Source organism: Aotus nancymaae, unplaced genomic scaffold (assembly GCF_030222135.1).
Source record: "Aotus nancymaae isolate 86718 unplaced genomic scaffold, 86718_ANA_hifiasm-v0.15.2.pri h1tg000001l, whole genome shotgun sequence".
NCBI classification, from domain to species: domain Eukaryota; kingdom Metazoa; phylum Chordata; class Mammalia; order Primates; family Aotidae; genus Aotus; species Aotus nancymaae.
Genome location: NW_026988412.1, coordinates 4,380,981 through 4,407,017, shown reverse-complemented (window position 1 = coordinate 4,407,017; position 26,037 = coordinate 4,380,981). Strand labels below are relative to the sequence as shown.

Genomic DNA, 26,037 nt, shown 5'->3' with positions numbered 1-26,037 from the left:
AGAAAATTGTATTTAAAATAAGACAAAACCTGGCTGACTTAAAAAGGCTTGGATTCAAAGTGCAGCTCTTCAAAGTAGCTGTATCACCTTGTGCAGGGAGCTCTGGGAGTCCCTTTCAGGATATCCCGAAGGTCAAAACTCTTTTCATACTGATACTAAGATGCTATGGTGTTACTTGCTTTTCTGACACTTTCTTTCTCGAGTGGACTTTGCCAGAGGCTTCCCAAGAGATAGAAGCAGAGGAGAGTATCTAGCTGTTAAAAAGATACTAACCAGATATTAATGAGATTTTCAAAAGTGTACAACAGCATTTATTTTTGTTTCGCTTTGTAAAAAATAGCTTTTCATAAGAATGTTATTTATATTAACATGTAGGGTTATCTTTAATTTAGTATTTTAAAAATTTCTTAGTCATAGTTTTTAATGGATAAATGTTCATAAATATAACCACTATAAACAAAAGCCCTTTGAGAGTTAAGAGAGTAAAAGGGTTCTGAGACCCGAGTTTGTGAACCACATCTCAAGGGTAGATTTCCAGGAATGGAACTGCTGGCCATAGAGTATGTGTATCTTCATTTTTTTTTTCTAGGTAATATTTCTAGGTGGTTTTTCAAGGTGGTTACACTGTGTTATGATCCCAGTGGCAGTTTGTGAGAGATCTTGTTGCTCTACATTTTGGCAAACCCTTGTCACAACTCTAATTTCTATCAATCTGGTGGATGCTCATTGACATATTGTGGTTTATAGTCGCAGTTCTTTGAGTACTAATGAGATTGAATGCTTTATGGCTGATAGTTAACCATTTCATTTATATGGTACTTTTTTTTTAAGATAAAAATGGTTTTATTTTTTTTGTTAGTGCATCCTAATCTCTTTTCTAACATAGCAACAAATTATTTCCACTTACCTAAAAGGTTGCAGTTTACAGATAGATGTTTTTTTCTTGTTTCCTTTTAGAATAGTGTGTTCTCCTGTTCCTATGTTAAGGGATCTGACACAGAACACTGTAGTCAGGTAAGTTTTCCAAAATTTGTGGCATTCACCCGGAACACAGCTCTGAACTTGCAAATCCATTTTAAAAGACCTCTGATTCACAAGGAAATGGCAGCTGTTAATCCACCACTGCTTTGAGATTGGAGAGTCCCTGTGTTGCAGACCTTAGAGCAGAGCCTCTTGACTTTAAATTATGTGTATTGTTAAGGTTACTGATTTAACATGCTTGCTTATCTGTTTTCTGGTTTCCCATGACAACCTGTAATTCTTCCTGGATTAGGCAAGTGGGAGGTAAAGAGTAGGAGTATCTAGCAGTTTGTTATATTGGAGCAAACAGAACTCTACACCCTAAAGATTCACACAGCTTCCTTGTACTGCAACAAACTGTTTTAATTATGTTTATAATCATGGCCTTGCAGAGATTGAAAACAAAAATATTCTGTAGTATGTTTTAGTTAAGATGACATAGAATGTAATTGTGAAAATTTGTATTAGCAATTATAAGCTTAAATGGCTAATTTCTTCTCTGGAAAACTAATTTATATCTCAGTTCTTCAGTGCTGACATCGTTTTCTATTGAGTAAAAATAATATAAAATGTAATATGACTGTTTAATCCAACAAGTTGACTACTCACTTGTATAATATAATGACAGATTATCATGGCAGAGTTTAGTTTTCATTTTCTCTAATCTTTAGGCAAGACTAAAGCAAACGCATCTCAGGTTTTCAAGAATTTGATAAAAGCCTGCTAATCCTGAATCTCCCTTTTCCATCCTTTTTTGTTTCTCTCCCTCTCAGGAAATATTTTAGGTTTTCTTTAGATTTCCCTTTGTGAAGTATAAACATGTTTATTTCCTGTCTTTAATGGATTCAGGTAGTAAATGATTGCCATTCTAGAAAGGCTTTTATTTAAAGAAAACTATTGTGAATTTGAAAAATCTTTCTGGATGAGTTGCTTATGTTTATCTTTACATATAATTTTTTGTTTATCTTTACACCTATCCTGGTTCTTTGTCTTTGTGCTCTTTTGTTAAGGGTGGGTACAGAAGAATTGAAAGCCATGCTCCTAAACCCATCACAAACAATCTGGCTCTGACAGATTCAGTGTGAACACTGTGTTTTAACCCTTGGGGTCTCTGGTTTGCCTTAAAGCATTGGCGCTTCAGGCATATTAATTCCATGGTTCTGTGTTTGGATTGTCACATGTTTGCTTGTGCTTCTCAATTTTTCTGCATATATCCAAGGGCCTTCCTGCCTAGTCCTCTAGAAATAGTTAATTCTACATAACTTTCTAATTAGGATAGGGAGCCTTGCCCAGAGGAGAGTTACAGAATTAACGGACACATTTTGGAATTTTTGTTTGGTTGATGATGATGCTGGTTGGTTGTTTTTGAGCCTAAAGGGGCCGTTGGTATTTGGTGCACACTATGTTCACAAGATTATTAAATTTATAAAACAGGCTGGGCACGGTGGCTCACACCTGTAATTCCAGCACTTTGGGAGGCCAGGGTGGGTGGATTACGTGAGGTCAGGCGTTCGAGACTAGCCTGGCCAACATGGTAAAAACCCGTCTCTACTAAAAGCACAAAAAATTAGCCAGGCTCCTAGATGTATCACAAACAATCTGGCTCTGACAGATTCACTGTGAACACTGTGTTAACCCTTGGGATCTCTGGCTTGCCTTAAAGTATTGGCGCTTCAGGCTAATTAATTCCACTGTTCTGTCTGGTGGTGGTGCACGCCTGTAATCTCATCTGCTTGGGAGGCTGAGATGAGAGAATCTCTTGAATGCTTGAACCTGGGAGACAGGCTGCAGTGAGCTAAGATCATGCCACTGCAATCCAGCCTGGGCAACAGAGCAAGACTCCATCTCAAAAATAAAAAAATTATAAAACAAATCCCAGATCTAAATGCATATTCAGGTATATTTTGAAAATAACTTTATAATAAAATCAATTAAATTAGGTTAATTTGCTGAAGACTTATGGGAGACCAATGTTAATTTTTCCCTTAGGTAAAAGTAATTTTCAGTGTTTTCTCTGAAGGGCAATGTTGACGCTGAGATCCAGTTTTATAGCAGATTTTTACGTGCTTGTTTTAGGGCTTGTATGTTCCAGTGTTATATTTGCTTTATAACTTTAACTTACAATTTTCAGATTAAAAAAATCTCAAAATATACTCACCAGTATCAATTGCCATTTATTTCTCTTTTGACCCCTGGCATTTTTTCCCCCTTCCTTATTTAAATACATCTAGTATCCCATTTGATATTTAAGAAATTGTTTCCTCAAGTTGAGTTTAGGTAAGTTCTTCCCGTTGCATTCGTTCTTATCTATAGTGCTCAGAAAGTATGTTATACAGGTTGTTGAAGTCCCTTAAATTCGTAAACAGACCCTTAGAGACTATAGTCAGCTCTAACCTGGGAGATCATAGTTTTTTTCCCATTTCTAATTCCATAAATTACTCAACATATTAGCTTCTGCATATGACTTTAAAATCAGAAGAGTTTTCCTCCCAGTCTGTCATCTGGAGGGTAGGTGCACACACTTGTGTGCTTTTGCTTTTTCAAGGCCTGACCCACCTTGGCAGGGCCCTGACTCTGTAACTGAACCCCCAGTTCCTCAGGATGTTTCCTTCCTGCCCAGGCTGATCCCTTCCATACTCCTTTGACTTCCACCCCTTCCTCCTGTTGTTTGGAGTGCTCTTCCTTTCTTTCCTCCACCTGCCCATAGTCTGCTGTTTATTGCTTTTCTTCTAAAGCATAATTTATATAGTTTTTATATATGTTGTTTCCAGCAGTAGTGTCATTAGGTTTTCTTTTTCTCATAGTACCTAGCATAGTTCTAAACCCATATGAAAAAAGCTCAGTTGTTCATAGTGTTGAAACCAGTGTTTGCCAAAGTCTTTGAAGAGCCTAACCTTTTTTTTTTTCAGAGAAGTGTTTCTCAGACTTTTCATATTCACTTTTGGATGAATCAGACAAGGTATAGAATGTTTTATCTCTTCAAGGAGATTTTTTGTTTTAATGTGAATGTGTATGGAAATGGATATTTTGAAGTAACTATTTCTGGAGCATTTGCAAGGCTAATGCTTGGCAAGTAGATAACTCAAAATCCAAAGCCCGAAGGAAGTGGAATACATGCAGTCAGCAGTGGATTTGATGGTGGGAAACAGTTGACAGGGTTTCACTTTCACTGCTTGCAGTACGTTACGGGATGGTGAACTGGTTAACCTCTTCTGATAGAATGTCACAATCCTATAAACTCTTTAAATGTTTTAAAATGTCAAGTATATGAGTCATGAAATTCTTCCTCTGCATTCAGTTTGCCTTTGCCAATTCAGCATTAATTATGGCATGTATCAGGGAAAGGTAGGATAAAAATGAAACGATATTTGGAGTTTTCTGCTTTCTTTGTGAGGTGTGCTAGCACTCTCTAACAATAATACTTAAAATAGCATTTCTAAGGATAATTCTTCAAGTGAATCAGAAAAAAGGTGTTCCACATTCCATTCCTTTTCTATTGAGCCTTTGCTACAATATTTTCTTGTTACCAACAGTGCTGAAAGTGCTACTTGTGATATAAATAAAAACACTGTTCAGTTTCCTTATTTTCGACCATGCTTAGGTTTTAAATTTTTACTTACTTTGCCCTTGGTGTGTTTATGAAGACAAGTGATTAAAATAGTGAGGAGTTTACCTGTCAAGGAAAGAATCTGTTATGCTACCAGGGGAAAGCTGGTCTGGTACATAAAAGCTTGATGAGTCAACAGTGTTTCATCTGCATTTGGAAAGCGTGGATAAAAATGCTATTGTTTAAAAATACTTCAGTTTACAGAATTAGATGAAGCTATATAAATCTAAACACAAATCTCTTAACTCAGCTGGGCAGCCTGTTGAGTTCATAGGCTGCTTGGTTAACTCATTTGCTTCCTCTGCTTCTCAGAGCTCGCGTGAGGGTGCTTCTCTCCTTACCTCAGTGTTACTGCTACTTTCCCTCTGCCAGATAAACTCTCCACAAGTAATGCCTTTTGCTTCTGAGGATGGAGTTTAAATGACATACACATGAAAAAAAATAAAGACCTTCAAAAGTTTGGATTCATATAAAAAGTTACCTTTTCAGTCTTTGCCTAATGGGTTCTTGCTTAGTCTGTGTGTTTGACTTTTAGGAAGTTTGTTTAAGTCATGGCTTTTATCACATTGGAGGAATACATTTCTAACAACATAAGAGATCTTAGTGTACATTTTTGGGAACAAATTAAAATATGAAAAATCTTTCAACCCTTGAAAGCTTAACCCATTTTAGGAGAGTATGTCTTCAAATTGTTCTCAGAGATCCAAGGGAAAAATGATTTAATCCTTTAATATCATAAATAGTGTCCTTGTCTTTGAATGGAAACTTACAAACTTACTTTTAGATACTCCTTTTCCATCTCCTAATGGTTTGTACTGTACTAAGTGTATAGATCCTTTTGTTGAGTGTGGTTCTGAGAGAAAGTAGGGATGATCTTGGAGATTGTCCTATTGTCTTGGAAGGAAAGTTTTTCCCTTTCAGAGCATGAGCATGAATAATGGAACTTTTAAAACAATTTTATTAGGGAGTAATTGGCAAATAAATGGATTTGTTTTCTCAAAGTTTAGTTTCAGCTATCTTATTAAATGTCTTCTAACCGTTCTCCTGCAAAAGTGATTATCTCTGTGACCCTGGGATTTTCTCTTCTCCCTGCGAGTTTATTATCTTGGTTATTTCCTTTGTTTTCTTAGTTTCAGGTCTTTGTGTGCATGAGTTGCAGATCTTCATCTGAGCTCCATCTCCGTTCTAGTTCCACCCTTACCATTTTATTTACTTTCCCAACATTCCTATCCAAGATGTGTGTTGAAGACTGTTGCTTAGACTGTGTTGGTGACCTCTTTATGGGTGTCCCTCTGCTCTCTTGTATACTGCTGCTGGGTTGTTCTTTCTGAAATGGTCTTTGATCACTTTTACTTCCTTATTGACTACTTGGAAAGGCATCACATTATACTCACACAAACCCTCCATGACTATAACCTGCTTCAGTTACGCTTTCTTCCTGCCCACTTCAGCTCATATGCATTTTTACTCTAATCTAGCCCTTCTCAACTGGAGTTCCATGGGAGAATTCTGCCTTGAGAACTTAAAGCATCTGTTATATGTATCAGATTATACGTTATCAGTTTGTGTCCTGTGTCTCTAGAATGATACTAGCTATGTTTTTTCCTTGGGAGAACTGAGAATGTACTCAGTAGGGCTTAATTCCCTTCCACCACATCTCCGTTGAGAAGGGCTGCTCCAGTAAAACTGAGCTGTTCTTGGTCCTGGGACCCCTTTCCATATCTTTGTTCCATTTGTTTGCACTGCCATCCTGTAACCAATCCTGTCTCGTCTTAAACCGCAGCCTCTCTTGGATGATATTTTCCTTCCTCAGGTGAAATAATTCCCTTCTCCCCTCCCCCGAGTACACACACACACCTTTAGCCTACACTGACAAAGATGTTTGTATGGAAGGTGTGTATACACACATGCTTTGACTCAGCATCTTTTCTGTGCCTGTTGTTGCATTTTCCACTTTCTTCCTTATTTCCCTTATTAGAAGGGGAGGCAGGCTTGATGCCTGGTAATGTGCATAATCCCCCCTCCCACCATGAACCATGCATGCAATAGATAGTCTAACAATTTGGCAAACTGCTAAAAAAGCCCCGCTGAAACACAGATACCTGCTTCAGAACACTTTATTTGCAAGTCTTGCTTTATTACCAGTTTTCTCTCTTGACTTTTTATCTGCAAAGCCCTAATGAGCCCAAATACTTAACTACCATTTTCTCTGTCATCCTCTTAAACCTTTGTCACTGCCTGTCCTACCTTGCCCTGCCCTGTGCCATCTTGCCAGTAGAGAAAATCTGAGCTAAAGACAGTTGCCAGTGAAGAATGAGTTGTACGAAGAACCAATTGAGTAATAAGTATTGTTCAGCTGTTCTTGAGCTCATGGTATATTTATTACCATGAGTGAATCCATTTTTGTGTACTTCATATTTTACATGAAAATTTCTGTAAAGCCGATGGACTCTAGTTAAAGTGGCAGTTGTCCACCAGGTCAATAAAACCTTTTAAACTAACTGTAAGTATAATCATTGGAGGAATTTTGAAAAATATATTTTTAAAAAGGAAACAAGTTACTAACTTACAGAGAAAAAGCACTGATAATCTATTGATGAATATATCTAGTCTGTTGGATATATATATATATTTCCCATGTCATTAAGTATTCTGTTAACTAAATTTTTTAAAATATTATCTGAGTTCTCCTAAAAAGGAAAAACTCTATAGTTTTTTAACCAGTCCACTATTATTCATACACTTGGGTTTTACAGTCTTTCAAACATTGTGAATAATAGTGTTATAAGCATCCTTAAGTATAAATCTTAAGATTTATAACCAGAGTCCTGGAAGAAGCATCGCTGTGTCAGAAGACAGTGTTAGGTACTTACCAACCTCTGGGATAGGTACACACACATATATACCACTACCACTGCCATCACTACCAGAAAAGAAGTTTGACCCAGCTTATACTTAAAGTCTGAGTATATAGCTTTTAAAAATTGGCATATTGGCCGGGTGCGGTGGCTCATGTCTGTAATCCTAGCGCTTTGAGAAGCTGAGGTGGGTGGATCTTTTGAGTCTAGGAGTTTAAGACCAGCCTGGACAATGTGGGAAAACCCCATGTCTACAAAACATACAAAAGTTAGCCAGGCATGGTGTTGCATACCTGTAGTCCCAACTGTGAGGGAGGCTAAAGTGAGAATTGCTGAGCCTGGGAGGTTGAGGCTGTATCCGTGAGCTGTGAGTGTGCCACTGCACTCCAGCCTGGGCAACAGAGTGAGACCCTGTCTCAAAATCAAAAAGTGTATTTATGTAGTTTTCAAATTGTGAAAACTATTTTATTATTTAAAAATCACATATTAGGAGAGAAGGGTACACGGGTCCAACTGCGAAGTTTAATATTTTTTATAGCTGCCCCCCGTAGATCTCTTAGCTATCTGTGTACATTTTTTTATTTTGCAAAAATGTTTCTATTGGTATATCCATCTTTTCTTTATTAAAATAGGAGCTAATCCGCCTCAAGATGCTAGGGGTCTTTGCCATGGACTGGACAAAATGAAAGGCAATTTTTATTTTTTGTTGTTATAAACCTCTTCCACCTGTCTACAATACCACATCGAAATTTGAGTTGGGCCAATGTCTGTTATGTCTCTGTCATCACCAGCAGTTAGCTAGAATATGACTTTTCTCACAGAGAAAGTTACCTGAAGGTTATATGTACCAGGAATTAGAGACAGTTTGGTGAGGAAGATATTTAGCCATTTGGCAAATCCATTAACTAAAATAATTTTTGGAGAGGACTTAAACATGAAAAATACCTCAGTCTACATGATAATTAAGATAGGCTAATATAATCAGATAATTAAATTGTTTATTGTTCTTTTCCAGTATTAATTTTAAAGACCCACAGTTTGCCGAAGATTACATTTTTAAAGCTGTAATGCTTCCAGGAGCAAGGTAACAACAGTAAATTACCTAGGTTTGTTTTGTACAAGTGCTTTTCATTCTGTTACTAAAAGTTGTCTTTCTAAATGGTCAGAAAGCCATCAGCAGTGTTGAAACCTCATGACTGGGAAAAATCCAGCAATGGACGGCAGTGGAAGCCCCAGCTTGGCTTTAACCGTGACCGGAGGCCTGTGCACCTGGATCAGGCAGCCTTCAGGACTTTGGGGTGAGTTGTCAGTTTCTAGCCCTTATGTATTTCACTTTTTCTGAGTCATCCCACAAAATAAGTCAGTATTTATGCCATCATTTTTTTTTAACTTTAGGAAAATACTGAGTTTGTTTCCCATGTATATTTTTGTCTCACCACCATATCTGACCACCGCCAACTACTGTGACCTCTCATAACATTGCTTACATACTTAAAACCAAGCAGAGTGGAGCTCCATCTTTAAAACCTAAACAGGCATTTTGGACAGCACATTACTGTACGCCACAAATATCTAACAGACCACAAAATACAACTGTTTTGTAGATATTTTAATAACTTTGATACTGCTCTGCTTTTCTTTTTAAAAATTCACTTCTCCATTTATATGTTGCTGTATGTGTTGCACGAGTATTCTATTATTTTCTCTAAGACGTTTTACTATTTTTCTGATTGTTATTTCAAGGGAATGAAACCTCCTCTTTACCCTCAAGAAAGTTTTAGCTGAATTAATTATTGTGTGATGGAGAGTCTTTTTCAAGTGTTAACCAGTATAGAAGCCTCCAGTCTCTTAAAGTTTTCTTTGCCTAGTGTTTGAAGAGTGTCATCTCACAGTTGCTTGAATTGGCATTTCCCTGCAATTATCTTTTAATATGTTTATTAGTCATTTGTATTTCCTCTTCTGTGAATTTCTGATTTTTATCCTTTGCCCTTATTAGTTATCTAATTGGCTGTTTTCCTAGCTGTAGAAGATACTATAGAGAAAGGGGACTTGTATTTGAAATAACAGGTAAAGCTGGTATAAAAAGAACAACAGAGTTGCCATAATATTGAGTTAGGATTCATGCATTAATAATTACAACTTATAAATAAGACATTTCCAATTAGTGGGGAAACCTTAAGATTCAAAAAGTGATGTAGGCAGAAGGTCACCGTCTGCATGTAATTTATACAGCAGATATTAAGAGGATAGTTTGGCAGAGTGATTGAGAACATGGGCTTTATATCTTAAATGTCTGGATTCAGATACCTTTTTTTTTTTTTTAACCGCTTAATATATTTGTGTACTTTACTGAACCACTCTATGCCTCCATTTCTTTATGTCTGAAGTGGAGACAGTAATTATGCCTACATATTCTTAAAATTATGAAGTTGTAAGAATTATAGTGAGCCTAATACCTGTCAAGTGCTTAGGTCGTGCCCTAGAAACTACCCTATGTAAACGTTAGCTGTTACCGTTTTGGAAAGTCTTCATTCTTAGTAGCAGTAAAAGAAATGTAGTTTTAAAATCGTCTTAAGATAACTTTTTGCATTATTTCAGCTGTTTTGGAAAGCAACATAGTATTTCCTCTAAATAGAGTTGTGAGTTCAGAAGATACTCTTAACCTTTGATCCAAATTCTTACTTCTTGGATTTGTACTGAGGAAATAATTTTAGATGAGCATAGTTATATGCCCAAGTATTTCTATTGCATTGTAATCTATACCAGTAGTACGAAATGAGAGAAATGGTTTAGTAAAGTATAAGACATCAACATAGTGAAGTATTCTATAGGTGTATGTGTTTCAGTTATGAAGGTGAAGAAAAGATACAGGTAAATATTTGATACAGGAAATTTAAAAAGCAAGATATAGAGTAGTCATGTATACAGTGATAGCAAGAACATGGATCCTTAAGGAAAAAACTGAAATATAAGGCAAAAAAAGAAAAACATTCAAGTTTATTTTTTGTATGATGTGAGTTGTAAGTATTTAAATGATTATCAATTAAGAGTCTTGGTGTGACAGATGAACATTTACTGTCACTATTACCATTATGTAGTTTCCAGCTTTAATTATAAACCTTCTTTTTGTATTATCTTAATCAGATCTGTTAGTGAAGATATGGCTGTGAGCATTTGTTTGTTTTATTTGTGTCAGCTGTGTTATAATGGGTATATCACTATATAATTTTTTTTCTTGTGTGGGGTCCTTTTATAGCCATGTTATGCCAAGAGGCTCAGGAACTGGCATTTACAGCAATGCTGCACCACCACCTGGGACTTACCAGGGAAACTTATACAGGCCGCTGTTGAGAGGACAAGCCCAGATTCCAAAACTTATGTCAAGTAAGCTTTTACTAATCGGTTATTTTACATTATAAATTAAATATCACAGCAAAGGTTGGTTTCTAATCTTCATTGCTGAAAAAGATTGGTTTTATCAGTGCAGTGAACTTTTAAAAACATGTAAGCTAGAAGAGTTGTAAGAGAATACCTTATGCAAAATCTTTCATATACTCATCTTTATTTTTGCAGGTACATTGTAGCTGTATATATTTATGGGATACATGAGATATTTTGATACAGGCATACAATTAGTAATAACTACATCAGGGTAGATGGGGTATCCATCACCGCTAGCGTGTATTCTTTGTGTTAGAAACAATTCAATTATATTCTTTTAGTTATTTTTAAGTGCTGTGCTATCAAATACTAGATCTTATCGTTTCTAACTTTTTTTTGAGATGGAGTCTCGCTTTGTCGCCAGGCTGGAATGCAGTGGCACTATCTCAGCTCACTGCAACCTCCGCCTCCCGGGTTCAAGCAATTCTCCTGTCTCAACCTCCTGAGTAGCTGGGACTACAGGTGCGTGCCACCATGCCCAGCTAATTTTTGTGTTTTTAGTAGAGATGAGGTTTTGCCATGTTGGCCAGGATGGTCTCTATCTCTTGACCTCATTATCTGCCCACGTTGGCCTCCCAAAGTGCTGGGATTATAGGCTTTAGCCACTGTGCCTAGCCTCTAACTATTTTTTGATACCCATTACCCATCCTTCCCTCCCCAGCTCTTCCCCCACTACCCTTCCCAGACTCTGGTAACCCTCCTTCTACTCTTTGTCTCCATGAGTTCGATTGTTTTAATTTGTAGTTCCCACAAATAGTGAGAACATGCAAAGTTTGTCTTTCTGTGCTTGACTTGTTTGACTTGACATGATGACCTCCAGTTCCATTCATGTTGTTACAGGTGGTAAGATCTCATTCTTTTTTGTGGCTGAACAGTACTCCTTTGTGTAGATGTATCACATTTTCTTTATCATTCATCTGTTTTTGGACACTTAGGTAGCTTCCAAATTTTGGTTACTGTGAATAGTGCTGGAGTAATTGTGGGAGTGCAGTTGTCTTCTTGATGTACTGATTTCCATTTCCCTTTTATGGGGTGTATATATACCTGGCTTTAAGGATTGCTGGATCATATGGTAGCTCTAGTTTTATTTTTTTGAGGATCTTCCAAATTGTTCCATATTGGGTTGTACTAATTTAGATTCCTACCAGTGATCTGTGAGGGTTCCCATTTCTTCACCAGCATTTGTTATTGCCTGTCTTTTGGATAAAAGCCATTTTAACAGGGTCAAGATGATATCTCATTGTAGTTTTGATTTTCATTTCTCTGATGATCAATGATGTTGAGCAACTTTTTATATACCTGTTCGCCATTTGAATGTCTTCTTTTGAGAAATGTCTATTCAGATCTTTTGCCCACTTTAAAATCAGATTATTAGATTTTTTTTCCCATAGAGTTGTTTGAGCTCTTTACATATTCTAGTTATTAATCCTTTGCCAAATGGATAGTTTGCAGATATTTCTCCCATTCCATGGGTTGTCTCTTCACTTTACTGATTGTTTCCTTTGCTGTGTAGAAGGTTTTTAACTTGATGTGATCCTATGTGTTCAGTTTTCCTTTGGTTGCCTGCACTAGTTGGGTATTGCTCAAGAAATGTTTGCCCAGACCAATATCCTAGAGATTTTTCCCAAAGTTTTATTGTAGTAGTTCCATAGATTTAAGTCTTTATAAACTATTTTTATTTGATTTTTCTATATGGTGAGAGATAAAATTCTAGTCTCATTCTTCTGCATATATCCAGTTTTCCCAGCACCATTTATTGAAGAGACTGTCCTTTCCTCAGTGTATGTTCTTGGTTTCTTTGTCAAAAATGAGTTCACTGTAGATGTATGGATTTATTTCTGAGTTCTCTATTATGTTCCAATGGTCTATGTTATCGGTTCTTATGCCAGTACCATACTGTTGTGGTTACTACTGCTCTGTAGTATAATTTGAAGTCAGGTAATGTGATTATTCCGGTTTTGTTCCTTTTGCTTAGGGTAACTTTGATTATTCTGGGTCTGTCTTTCATCTTGAATATATATAGTTAGCTGAATAAGATAATTTGGATTTCTTCCTTAATCTTCACTTACAAATCTGATTCTCAGTTAACACAGGCAAAAGAAGTATGTGGAAATGATTGCAATGTATTTCATTAATACAAGTATAATTAAATCAGGTGCAATAGATATGGATTGTCATCACTTAGTTGCCTGAAAGACAAAGTGTCCCTTTTTTGATCCAAATTATATCTCCATACTACCTACAGTACAGCCAGGCACTGCTTTAGGTAGACTATATCTTTAACCCTATAGTTCTGGGAAACTTGAGTCTTTCCTTAACCCCTGATAACCTCTTTTGTGGACAGGTCAGAAATGTTGACCACAAAAATAATTAACATGGCATTTGGATTGCAGTGGGAAAGGGAAAAAATAGTTGAATGTTAAGACTTCTACATTTTTCATTAATTTTAAATTGTATTCCCATTTAATGTTATTTTTAAGCTCCATTGTTATACCTGCTTATCAAAGAAGTGTAAGTCGTGCCAACGTTTCAAAATGAATGTCTTCATGAAGGCTTTGTTTGTCTATTTCTGGTTGTCTGGTTGCTACAAGGGCAGCATGGAGGAGAAGAAACAGTGTGACAGAATGCTCACATTTGTTAAATCTGAGTGTCATATCATTAAAACAATTTTTTCTGAATGTTTGAAATATTTCATAAAAATTTAATTAAAAAAAAAACAATGGAGTGATAGTTTGTTATACATATCCATCAGAACTGTTTTTAAACCGAAGCTGTACTTATTAAAGAACATGCCAGGTTAAATGGATGGGAAATATTTGTGCTATGCACCTAGCACTGTTTTAATGCCAGTTAAGTTACCAACCAGAAGTCCATATTTTTTTGATGTACTACTCAAGAAGATATTAGTTCTATAGGTCTTACTCTTTCAAAGCCCTCGGTTTTTAGTGTTACTCACTTTCTCTCTGCCCCTCTCTCCAGCAGCATAGCTTTGCTGCATGGCTTAATGACACTGAATGGAGCTTTGTGAGACTCTATCATGAAAATTAAACTTCTATTCAGTGAAGCACAGAAGGAGTACAGAGTTAATGGTCCTGTGGGAATCTGATTCGTGCAGTGGTTATCAGCTGTTTTCCCTAAGATTTAGCAAATAACATTTCTAGGTATTTCTGTATATTCAGTATCAAGTCATACTGTGTACAACAGGAGAGTAATCATTTTGAGTGAACTTTGCTGTGAGATTTTACCAATAAATGGTCAAAGCATATCCAACATATTTTTAAAGTCAGCTGTTTATTGACATATTCCTTATCATTTTCTTTTTTCTTACGGCTCTTTACCATTCATATGGATACCATGGCCTTCTGCTTCTAGCCTGCAAGATCCTATTCCAATAATAACAGAAAGAAAGAAGCCAGAAGGTTCTTTTTTTATTTATTAGCTTTACAGCAGAGGAGAGAATTTCATGCCCTAGGGGCCTGCAGTTCTATAGTTCTTAATCTGCCTTCTTTGGAAATAGACAACTCTTGTTTGCATCTGTGCACTTTATTTCGAATAGTGGAATCCTTCTCTACTTTTACTAATATTACTTTGGTTAGATAACTCCTTAATTGCCATTGTGGCTGTTTTTAGAGTTAATGTGTACTTGCAAAGTACAAAATACTTACAAACAGACTTTAATTAGAATCTATGCCAGTTAGAATATCTTTATTTAAATTATATCATGAAAAATTGGGAGATACGGTTTGTAAAGTAGGGATTGATTTAGAGCAAGAAACAAGTACCCTCTGCCTCATGATTTGTAAACATTGAGTTACCTCAGGATTAGTGCTGGGACTCTAATGACATTTAACATCTTTTCAAAGGGGATAGGAGGAGTGAAAAAGTTTATGGACAAAAAAATCAGCAATCATGTGATATTTAAATTGAGCCAAGAAGTGAGGAATTTGGGTTACTCTAGGCTGAGAGAAAATAATGAGCTTTGAAGTACATGGCAAGTATTTGGGTGATATTAAGCATAGCATAACTGATACAAAATTAGATTGGGAGCATACATTGGAAAAGATTATGAGGGGAGGAAAGCTAATTTTAAAAATATTTTTAGTGATTTAAAAATATATCTTTAACTGCAGTACATGTTAATTGAATAAAATGTGGCATGTAGCAATAAAACATAAAAAACACACATAATTCCACAGTCCTGAAATAAGCAGTGTTTCTTTTCATTATTTCATGTGTGCAAGTTTTGAAAATTAGGTTATTATACATGTGTTTTTACATATACTTTTTACTGAAGTGTAACATATATAAAGTACCAAATTGAACTATACAGTTTAGTGTTTATGAAATGGACATACTTATGTATCCACCATTCAGATCCAGTAGAAATGCATCAGTCCTCAGAAGCTAAAGGACTGATGAGTTCTTTCCCAGGCACTACCCTCAGCCCATTAAAGGGAACCGCTATCCTTACTGCAGTATCATAGTATCATATATCACCTTTTTGGTTTTTTTAAACTTTACCTAATAGTTTAAAAAGCTATTACATGCTACGCTTTTAAAAGCTTGCCTTCTTTTTTTCAATCTTTGTTTCTGCCTTCTTTTTTTCAATCTTTGTTTCTGAGGTTTATATGGCTTGTAGCAATAGTTCATCCGTTGTCTTTTTTTTTTTTTTTTTGTCACCCGAGACAGTCTTGCTCTGTCGCCCAGACTGGAGTACAGTGGTGCAATGTTGGCTCATTGCAACCTCCTCCTCCTGGGCTCAAGCAATTCTGCCTCAGCCTCCCGAGTAGTTGGGATTACAGGTGTGTGCCACTATGCCTGGCTAATTTTTGTATTTTTAGTAGAGATGGGGTTTCACCACATTGGCCAGGCTGGTCTCTAACACCTGACCTTGTGATCCACCTGCTTCGGCCTCTCAAAGCGTTGGGATTACATGCATGAGCCATTGTGCCCGGCAGTTCATCTATTTTTGTTGCTTATAGTGTTGAATCACAGGACTATGTCACCATTTATTTACCTATCCAGTAGGAATAGCATTTGGGTTGGTTTCTTGTTTGGGATCACTGGATTGGACTGCTGTGAAACTTGTGTATCCTTCGATGCACATACGTAAACACTCATAATGGATATGTACTCCACAGGAATGGAATTGCAATAGTGTGTATGTTCAGCTTTAGTGAATGAAAGTGCCAGACACATTTCCCAAATTACATTCAGTTAGTATGAATTTACACTCCCATGGCAGTTTAGGAGAGTTCTGTTTGTTTCATGTTGTAGCCAATCCTTGGTGTTACCAGGCTTTTCACTTTTAGCCATTTGACTAAGCAGGGAGTGGTATCTCACTGAGCTTTCAGTTAGCATCTTCCCAGTTGAGCATTTAAAAAAAATGCTTATTGACCATTTGGATATTTTTGTGTGATGTAGTGTTCCAGGTTTCTCTGTTTTTTTTTTTTTTTTAATCTAAATTTTAATTAATTAATTAATTTAATTTTTGCTGCATACTGTATCTGACATTTCTCCCCATGTTATCTTTCCCCACCCCCTGCTGTCTCTCCCCTAGCCCCCACAACTGCCCCCAGTGTGTGATGCTCCTCTCCCTCAGTCCACGTGTTCTCACTGTTCAGTACCCACCTATGAGTAGAACATGTGGTGTTTGGCTTTCTGTTCCTGTGTCAGTTTGCTGAGAATGATGGTTTCCAGATTCATCCAAGCCCCTACAAAGGACACGAACTCATCATTTTTTATTGCTGCATAGTATTCCATGGTGTATATGTACCACGTTTTCTTTGTCCAGTCTAGCATTGATGGGCATTTGGGTTGGTTCCAGGTCTTTGCTATTGTACACAGGGCTGCAGTGAACATATGTGTGCATGTGTCTTTACAGTAGAATGATTTATAGTTCTTTGGGTATATACCCAGTAATGGGATTGCTGGGTCAAATAGAATTTGTATTTCTAGGTCCTGTCTGGTTTTTTTAAACCAGGTTTTGTCTGTTTGTTTTGTAGGCATTCTTATATTGTGGTTATGAGGGTAGTTTTATATTGGAAATATCTCTTTCCACTTGGCAATTTGCATTTTTGCTTTTTTATTGGTGTTATATGATGAATATAAAAAGGATGTTATATTCCAGAAATTAAGTTTACTCTAGAAATGCCGTGTTAGTTTAACATTTGAAAATCAGTCAGTATAATTTTTATGCCAGCATTTAGGGAATGTGGGTGAAGGGGATGTGGGAATTCTTTGTACTTAGCTTGTACAACTTTTCAGTCTGAAATCATCACAATAAAAAATTAAGTACAAAAAGAATTATTACTATATAATTGATGTGTTTTGATGTTTTAAGTAATAGTATATCTTAAATATCTATCATTTTCTAATTGCTTGTTTGTATATAGAAATAAAGTTGATTTTTGGAGATTTGTATCTGACATCCTTAGTAGATTCATTTCTCCTAATAGTGTGTATGCTCTTTTGAAATTTTTTATGTTTACAATTATGTCATCTCCAAGTAGTGACCAGTTTTATTTTCTAATCTTAATGCCTTTTGTGGTTTTTTTTTTTTTTCTTTATTTCCTTAGCTAGGACCGCTCATAATTAATAGAAGTGATGATGATAGATATACTCATTTCATTCCCAATCAGTTTTAAGGGGGAAACTTTTACTATTTCATCATTGAATATGATGTTTGCTGCAGTGTTTTTGTTTGTTTTTTTGTAGATAACATTTATCAGATTGAGGAAGTTCTTCTATTCTTTGTTTCTAGTGGGTATTAAATTTTATCAGATGCTTTTTTCCTCCAAAACCTGGGGGTTTTGTTTGTTTTTTCTTTCTTGTGTTAGTATGGTAAATTACACTGATTGATTTTCAAGTGTTAAACCAACATGGCATTTCTGGAGTAAACCTGATTTCTGAAATATATCATCCTTTTTATATGTCACTACATTCTATGTGTCAATGTATGGTGGTATTTTTTAAATCTATGTGTTATGAGAGAGATTAGTTTTATTACTTTTCCTTTTTTGCATGTTCTGGGTTAGGGTTTTTTTCTGGCTGGCCTTATAAAACAAGTTAGAAAATGCTTTCTAAATTTTTGTTCTCTGTATGGATTATCATAAGATTGTTGTGATTTCTTAATTTTTAGAAGAATTCAATCATCAAGCCAGTTGGACTTAGAGATTCCTTTATGAAAAGGTTTTTAATTATGGATTCAAAATTTTTAATACTGGCTTTTCAGATTTTTCAGTAATTCTTATGTTGATTTTGATAAGTTCTTTTTTTATATTTGGCAGAAATGTGCCCATTCTAAAATTCCAAAATTATTGCCAGAAATTGTTCCTAAGATTTTTAAATATGTTTTTAATGACTGTAAGATTTCAAAATTAAGTGCTGATGCTGGTAATGTACAGTCACTCTTTTCTTGATTAGTGTTGCTAGAATCTATTTAATTTTTTTTTTAGAACCTATTTAATTTTATTGTTTTTTCTCCCATTGAACTAACCTTTTGTTTTGTTGAATTTTTTTTTTCTTTTCCCTCCTCCCATGTACCTTTGTTTTCTTTTGATTTCTGCTTTTGTCTTCATTATTCTCTTCTACTTTTGAGGGGATTAAATTGGTATTCTTTTTCAGGTTTTTGAGATGGAGACTTAGGTAGTTTAGTCTTTTCTAATATATGCACTTCAGTGTTACAGATTTCCCTCTAATCACTTTAGCCTTATCCCACAAAGCTTTGTCTCACATATTTATTATCACTTAGTTCATAGTATTTTCTCATTTTTATTTTGTTTCATTTTGTACCATGGATTATTTAGAAGTATATTGCTTATTATTATTTTTTAATGTATTGGGCTCGTCTAATAATCTTTTAAAAATATATTTCTTAACTGCAGGCTAAATTTCTAGAAATGGTATTGCTGGATCAGAAGGTATGGTGAATATCTGGACTTCTGGTCAGTATCACCACAGCCTCCAAATAAGAGTATACCAATTTATACTTCCTATAATAGCATGTAAGAGTGTCTAATATCCCACTCCCACCAGTACCAGGTGTTATTTTTTTAAAAGTTCTTGGCCAATTGCAGTGTCTCACACCTCTAATCTAAGCACAAATTTAACCAAGCATGGTGGTATCCTGTAATCTCAGCTACTCAGGAGGCTGTGGCAGCAGGTTTGGTTGAGCCTGGAGTTTGAGGCTACAGTGACCTATGATAGCGCCACTGCCCTCCAGCCTGGGTAACAGAGCAAGACCCTGTCTCTTTAAAATAAAATAAAAGTTCTTGCTAATTTGATGAGGAATAATGTGTCTTTGTTTTAAGATGTGATTTTTTTTTTTCAGTTCCTGCTTTGGTCATATTTTTACTGACCAGTTTTTTTTCCTCATAAGTTGGCTGTTCTTGTTGCTTGCTGATTTAATTTGGGCACTCACTAGTCTGTTTGTTTATGAGCTTTTAAAAACCAGCAGAAGAATGAACCAGGTACATCTCCATTCTAGAATCACAGCACTGTGGGTTAAGGAGAGATGATGAATGTCTGGTACTATGGCAGAGTAGATCCAAAGTCTGGAAGGTGGGAAGAAGAGAAGGCCGAAAGTCTGGATAAATGAATATGAAGAGGGAGGAGGAGAGGGAGAAGGGAATGAAGAGCCATATGTGTCCACTCTGGATGCCTGGGTGCTTACTGAGGCTTTTCACAGAGTTTGGAAACCCAGGAGGGTGAAGGAATATGAAAGAATGTGATGAGTGATTTTGTGGAAGTCAAAGTGCCTGAAAGACATTAAAGGCATCTGTGGTAGGTAGTAATAGGAGTCAGGTTTTTGCTCAAGACAGAGAGGACCTAGTTGGAGAGAAATACGGGGATTGTCTGCATATAAGCCAGACGTGTAAAAGCTCAAAAAAGATTTGAATAGGTTAATGGATTTTAATTGCACTTGGTTGTAAGAAAACCTTGGAAGGCTTGGGTTAAGAGGTTGGACTTCCTAGAAGGCAACCATGTCATTTCACAAATGAGTCATTCCCTGATAATTTTGTAAGAAATGTATTGGATAAGCAATGTATAGCCTGATCTAGAATGGTCATTAAAGTACGGTAAGCTCAGGCAGATGCTGCAGAAGATGAAGAAAAGAAATCCGATGTTTTGTGATGTTTCCCCAATATCATTACACATAGTCCAACATACGATTTTTGTTTTCTTTTGTTTTGTTTTGTTTTTGTTTTTTGTGGGGTTTTTTTTGACACAGTCTTGCTCTGCTGCTCAGGCTGGAGTGCAGTGGTGCAATCTTGGCTCACTGCACCTCTGCCTTCCGGGTTCAAGTGAGTCTCCTACCTTAGCCTCCCAAGTAGCTGGGATTACAAGTATCCACCACCACACCCAGCTAATTGTTGTATTTTTAGTAAAGTCAGGGTTTTGCCACATTGGCCAGGCTGGTCTCAAACTCCTGGCCTCAAGTGATCCGCCCACTTCAGCCTCCGAGAGTGTTGGGATTATGGTCGTGAGCCACTGTGTCTGACCTATGATTTGGTTTTTATTTTCTTTTAGGTTACTGTCATTAACACTTCTGACATTTTTATCTTGTTACCTTGATTCAGTATTTATGTAGAACTAATCCTTACCCTTGTATCAATCTTTCATCCATTCATCCGTATCTATCTATATCCTTTTCTAATTTTTATTGGATCCCTTCTGTTTATATTTTCTTTTAAATGCCAAATTTTGAGGGGTAGTATTATCCTTTTAAAAAGAGCAGAGATTCCAGTGTTTTAGCCAAGACCTTTTCTTATTTTTTCTCTATAAATCCTGTATTTGCCTAGATGCTTACAACTAAAATGTGTGTATTATTTTTCTTTCCTATCCTAATTGGATATGAGTAATAATGTTAAGTTGTAAACCTTTAAGATGTTGAGTGTAGTTGTTAAACCTCCCATCCTGCCTTGTTGAAACCCTAAGTTTCTGAGCTCGCTATTAGGAAGCACAAAATCATGGGTGGTTCTTCTCTGCTTCTTCTGAAATAAATTAACATGAAGTGCCATCTCAACTGACAGCATAAATGCCTGTGAAACTTTGAAATTGCACAGTGTAGTGGAGAGTGGTTATGAGAACATAGCCCCTGGCCTCACTCTGATCCTTAATAGCTGTGTGACCTCTGATAGGTTTGGTCCTTGCCCCAGTTTCTCATCTCAAAAATAGTATAGAGGATAAGACTACTTATCACACAGAATAACCGGACTAAATGAATTTAAGTAGCTAAGCACTTAAAATACTACCTTGTACAGAGTAAGTACTATGAAAGTATTAAATAAGTGATAAAAGATCATCTTTCCTTTCATAGAATTTTGAACTTTAAAATTTAGTCAAATAGCTTATTTTAGTAAAACTGAGATCTAAGCCATTTATTCGATCTGAAATATTTTTAGTATCATAATTATTATCTTCATGTAGTATGAAATTGTACTCAAGAAGGGCTGTTTGGTCAAACTGACAACTCTGTCAAGTGTCTGCTGTGGGTGTTTCTTATTGTTGGTGTTTGATTTGCCTTTGATGTGTCAGTTTTTGGCTGATGAGTAATTATCTGAATACTGATAACTTGTTGGAGTCGAGTGTAGCCCTGAGTACTCAGTCTGAATAAAGCATTTGGTTTTTGTAGCCCAGAGAACCTTAAATGTGACTTCTCTTCATTTTAGTCTGTAAACTTGTCCATTAGCTGCATTGAAAAGTGATTTTTGATTAGTACAATCAGTAAACATGGGATCTTTTCTGTGATTGCCATACTGATTAGGTAAATTGTCACTTCAGAAGCTATGGGCAAAGCTTGGTTTACGTGGCCTTAGAGCTCTAGAAAAGGGATAAGTTTTTAAAGACCAAAGGAAAAAATTAACCATCATTTTTCCACTCTAGCCTGTACCTTTCTGAAGTGCAATTCACTATCTCACAATTTTTTTTCTTCCTCTCAAATAGATCTCCTGTTAGAGCCATACAAATGAATGATAATAAGTTTGTTTTACCATCTACTTCATTACTGATCAGCCAGGAAATATTTCTGCTTTATGAATACTTCCAGGCTATATATGTTACTAAGAGCCATATGAAGAAATTTGGTTAAAAGTAGCCTTGAAGTATTTCTTGGAGCCTTTTTATTTTTCTTTTTGGATTGAAAACAAGGGGTATTTTAATAATTGCATCAGAGTTTATTGAAACTTTGAGAAAATTTGCGTAGGTTTTAACAAAAAACTGTAATTTTTGTATGTACTGAGTTTATGTGGAAAAAAAATTGTCCTGGAGGTGAGAGAGAGAAAATGGAAATTGGAGAGGCACCCGGCACACTAGAAGTCATATCTTCAGAACGTTTGCTGTTTTTTAAGATACTTCAGGGTGTATAAGTTAGACAATTAAGGAGTATTTCCTCCTCTGAAAAAAAGCATTTATACTTAGTAAACTTTACGTTATAGTTCTACTTAAAAATATTACTGTGCTTAATCTAAAAAAAGCATGTTTAAATCTAATGAATATATATTATGGGTGGTGATGGCTTCATCTCCATTCACACAGTTTCTAGGAGAAAATATTTAAGTTTTTTTCCCCATCTTTATTTTTCTTAAAACATTAGGTTAAGTGTTTCTGAAGGTTTCGCTTAATGTAGATATATCTTTGTATTGTCTTCATTCAATTTTAAATTTATTAGGGAGCCACTGTGGAAGCTTTCATGAATACCATGGAGAATGTGGTATACTGTGATTAAAACATACATAAAGATGGAATATGAAAATGGGCTTCTGGGGGAAAAAAAACCTAAAGAGACATGAGGCAACCACAATATGGAATTAAGTCTTAATGGGAAAAAAGGGTGTGTTTCCAGGGTAACCGCAGGGATTCTGGGGCATGTGAAGTACAGAGGTAGACAGAGGTCCGGAAGAAAATATTTCTTTTGCCTTATGTTATATTTGCAAATTTTGTATATATAAAGGCACTAAAATGAAATACTTCTGGGAACATTTTAACTGATTCTCACTGAACTAATTTTATGCATGATATTTTGAAAAAGTGGGTCAAACATTGATTTTACTTTCAGTAGATTACTTTCTCACAAATGGTAACTCATCGAAAGTCATATATGCAAATATATATCTTAAGTTTTCCCATAGAAATAAATCATACAAATGAAGTTTTTACTATTATTGTAAGAATTTTTTACTTTTACCTCTTCAGAAAATTGATTTTCTGTTAGTGTATAGTCTGTAGTAATGACCCAGAACTTACTCTGGGCCTAGAGTGGGGAACTTTCTTCCTCTGTTTTCTGTGGAGGGTGTGGTGATCAGCATCCTCTGCATTGTTACTCAGTTTGACTGCTAGTAGTTTGACTTTTAAGAGATAAAAAAGGAACTTAATTCTAATTGATTAAAGATTCTTTTAATTCACAATGGGAATCTGCCTGAAAGTGACCACTGGTGAAGGGCTTCCTGTACCTTTCTGAGAGAGGTGGGTTTGGCTCCCATCGGTATGACTGCAGGAAACTTTTCCAGCTGGCCATGGACTGAAGTGTGGGTGGGCTGTGGCAGCTGCAGATGGCTGCCCCCTCTTCAGGTAGTTTGTCCACATACGGAAAACTTTCTTCACTCTGGCCTTCTCATCATGTCGAGATGGGAAGGAAGCCCAGGGCTGAGGTTGCCAGTTGTGCGTTAGAATCATTCTGCACAGCCAGATATTTTACTGGTTCTGTGTTCTTGGTCATGGCGTTTTTAAAGCATGATTCTACTTTTTTCTTTCTTTCTTTCTCTCTTTCTTAAGTAAAAACTGTATATATTTTTGGTTTCTAACCAGAGATAAGCTTTCATCTCTTCTTTAAGAAAGTAATTTTGAAAAGCATTTTTCTAGTTTGTATTTCTATTAAAATGTGAGCCTGAATACATTATGGTAAGCCTTGTTGTCCTTGGTCTCGGGAGTCTAGAGGAGGTTACTGTCCTCGCACGCTGAACTCATTAGACAACTTCTGGAGCCAGCAATTTTAATTAGGTCACAGCAGACCCCGCTGAAGGTGAGGTGACTGCAAGTTCTGGTTCGTTGATATAGATAGGTCCAGATGTTTCTTTCATCCCATTTATCCGTCAGTTTATATAAAAGAGCAGGAGCCATTTAACTGTTTCTTCTAGTGAGATGATGTTGCTAGTTCAGCTTTGTGTTACAAGAAGACTATCAGAAAAGATGGAGAAGTGGGTGGTCCCTTCATTAATGTGTTCACTTGGTTTGTGTTGGAGAGATTGTGTGTACTGTGCTTTACATTAATGATAGCAATTTATGCCTTCAGAAGGAAAAGTTCAGGATTTCTGTTGTAGATACTATTAATTCAGTTTGTATTCTGTTTATGAAAAAGAGCTAAACCTTTTATACAGCATTTAAAATATAAATGTAAAAACGGTGTATAATACACACATACACACACACAGAGAGAGAGAGAGCAAGAGGATTGTGTGAGTTTAGTGGCCAGGGGTTACTAAAACTATTTTATCAAAGGAAAAATACTAAAAATTTGCTGACCTTGTTGCTTTTTACATTTGTGGTGTGTGTTGTTATGATACTGGTTTATTTGGTTTGCAGTCTTTCTCAGATTCTTTTCAAGAACTTTTAATTATAAAATGTATGAGTAGTTGAATATTGGTTACTTTGAAAAATCTTCTTAACCCTTTTCTGTTTCTTTTCCAGATATGAGGCCCCAGGATTCCTGGCGAGGTCCTCCTCCCCTTTTCCAGCAGCAAAGGTTTGACAGGTAATATTAAAGCAGACATGACTTTTAAATACTTTCTCACACCAACATTTGGGGTTTATGGGTTTTATGGAAGCTAAAAGCTCTGGTTTGAAATGTACTTTTTCCCACCAAAAACAATTTCCCTCATACCTATCCTTTAGGAAAATACATAGCTAATACTTTAAGACTCGTGTTTAATATACTTTCCTACTTTTCTTGGTTCTTGGCCTTTATTTTATTGATGCTTTTGAGATGCCCTGAAAAATGCAACACAGCTTAAAACTGTATTAGGTTTTGGTCAGGCTAAACAAATTTCTTTTTAGAAGGGTTGTGCAGCTTAATGAGGCATAACTAATGGTGTTCCACTTTTATCATTTCTGTGCGGGCAGTGCAGCGTTAGTACAGACCAACCATTGATTCTTGCTACAAACCTCTTGAAGTCCTAATCAGCTTCTTTGGTACAACTTTTTCAAGGCTGACAAGCCTATTGTAGGGCAGTGTCACTGTAGGTCAGTAGTTATTAGTTGCCACTGAAAACAGTTTCTTTAACTACTTAAGACTGAACTGAATTAAATGCAGAAGGGACTCAGAAGAGGATTATGGGATCTGCAGTCTAATAAGTACCATGGATTGGGAAGAATGTGACATGGTTTAATAACAAGGGATGTTTAACATGTATTTCTTCATTGATAAGTTGTGTGCCTCTAAGTCAGATGGACTCTATATGATAAAACAGCTAGGCACATTATGAATAATTAAACATCTGTAGAATAATTTTTAAAGGCCAGCTTTAAAGTATATCATTTCATGAAGGTTTTGCCTTCCCAGTCTTAATCTGTTTTATTCTCTTGGTCTCTGCCATGTTAACAGTCTCTAATCTGTTCACATCTGAAATGAATAAAGTGTTTTTATATATGGGGTTCTAAATGCAGCTCCCCTTTTAAGAAAACTTTGTAACTCTTTAGAGACTCCAAAACTTCATTTCACTGTTTTCTTTAACAAGATAAAAGGAATCGTGTTATTCAGTGTTTACTAATAGTATCAGCTTAGTGCAAGTCTTATTAAATAATAGTACTAGCAATGTGTGTAATGTTTTGTTTTTAGTGTATGTTCTGAAAGAACACAGTGTGTGTTTCATTTTCTTCAGTAGCACCAATTCTAAGCAACAATTAAATGAGTAAGGGGTAAATGTTTCCCAAACTATATACTTGGTTTCCCTATCTTATTGCTCACTTTCCGTATGAATAATCATGAATGTTTGTCTGCTTACAAAATGTTAACACTGTGTTAACATCCTTTAGTAAGAATGATTTCACTTATTCCTCCCTACAATGCACTGAAGTAGATGCTGTTATTTTTAGATTTTTGCAAAGGAAGAAAGT

General features: G+C 36.0%; 1 protein-coding gene across 1 annotated transcript in view; it reads left to right on the top strand.

The window, feature by feature from the left end:
- Positions 1–26,037, top strand: part of XRN2 (5'-3' exoribonuclease 2) — a 93,999-nt gene that overhangs the window by 61,683 nt on the left and 6,279 nt on the right. Inside the window, exons 24-28 of the mRNA XM_012463437.2 lie at positions 958–1,014; positions 8,501–8,569; positions 8,652–8,783; positions 10,742–10,869; positions 24,613–24,676. Of these exons, the coding sequence (XP_012318860.2) occupies positions 958–1,014; positions 8,501–8,569; positions 8,652–8,783; positions 10,742–10,869; positions 24,613–24,676 (450 nt within the window). The remainder of the gene's footprint in view (positions 1–957; positions 1,015–8,500; positions 8,570–8,651; positions 8,784–10,741; positions 10,870–24,612; positions 24,677–26,037) is intronic.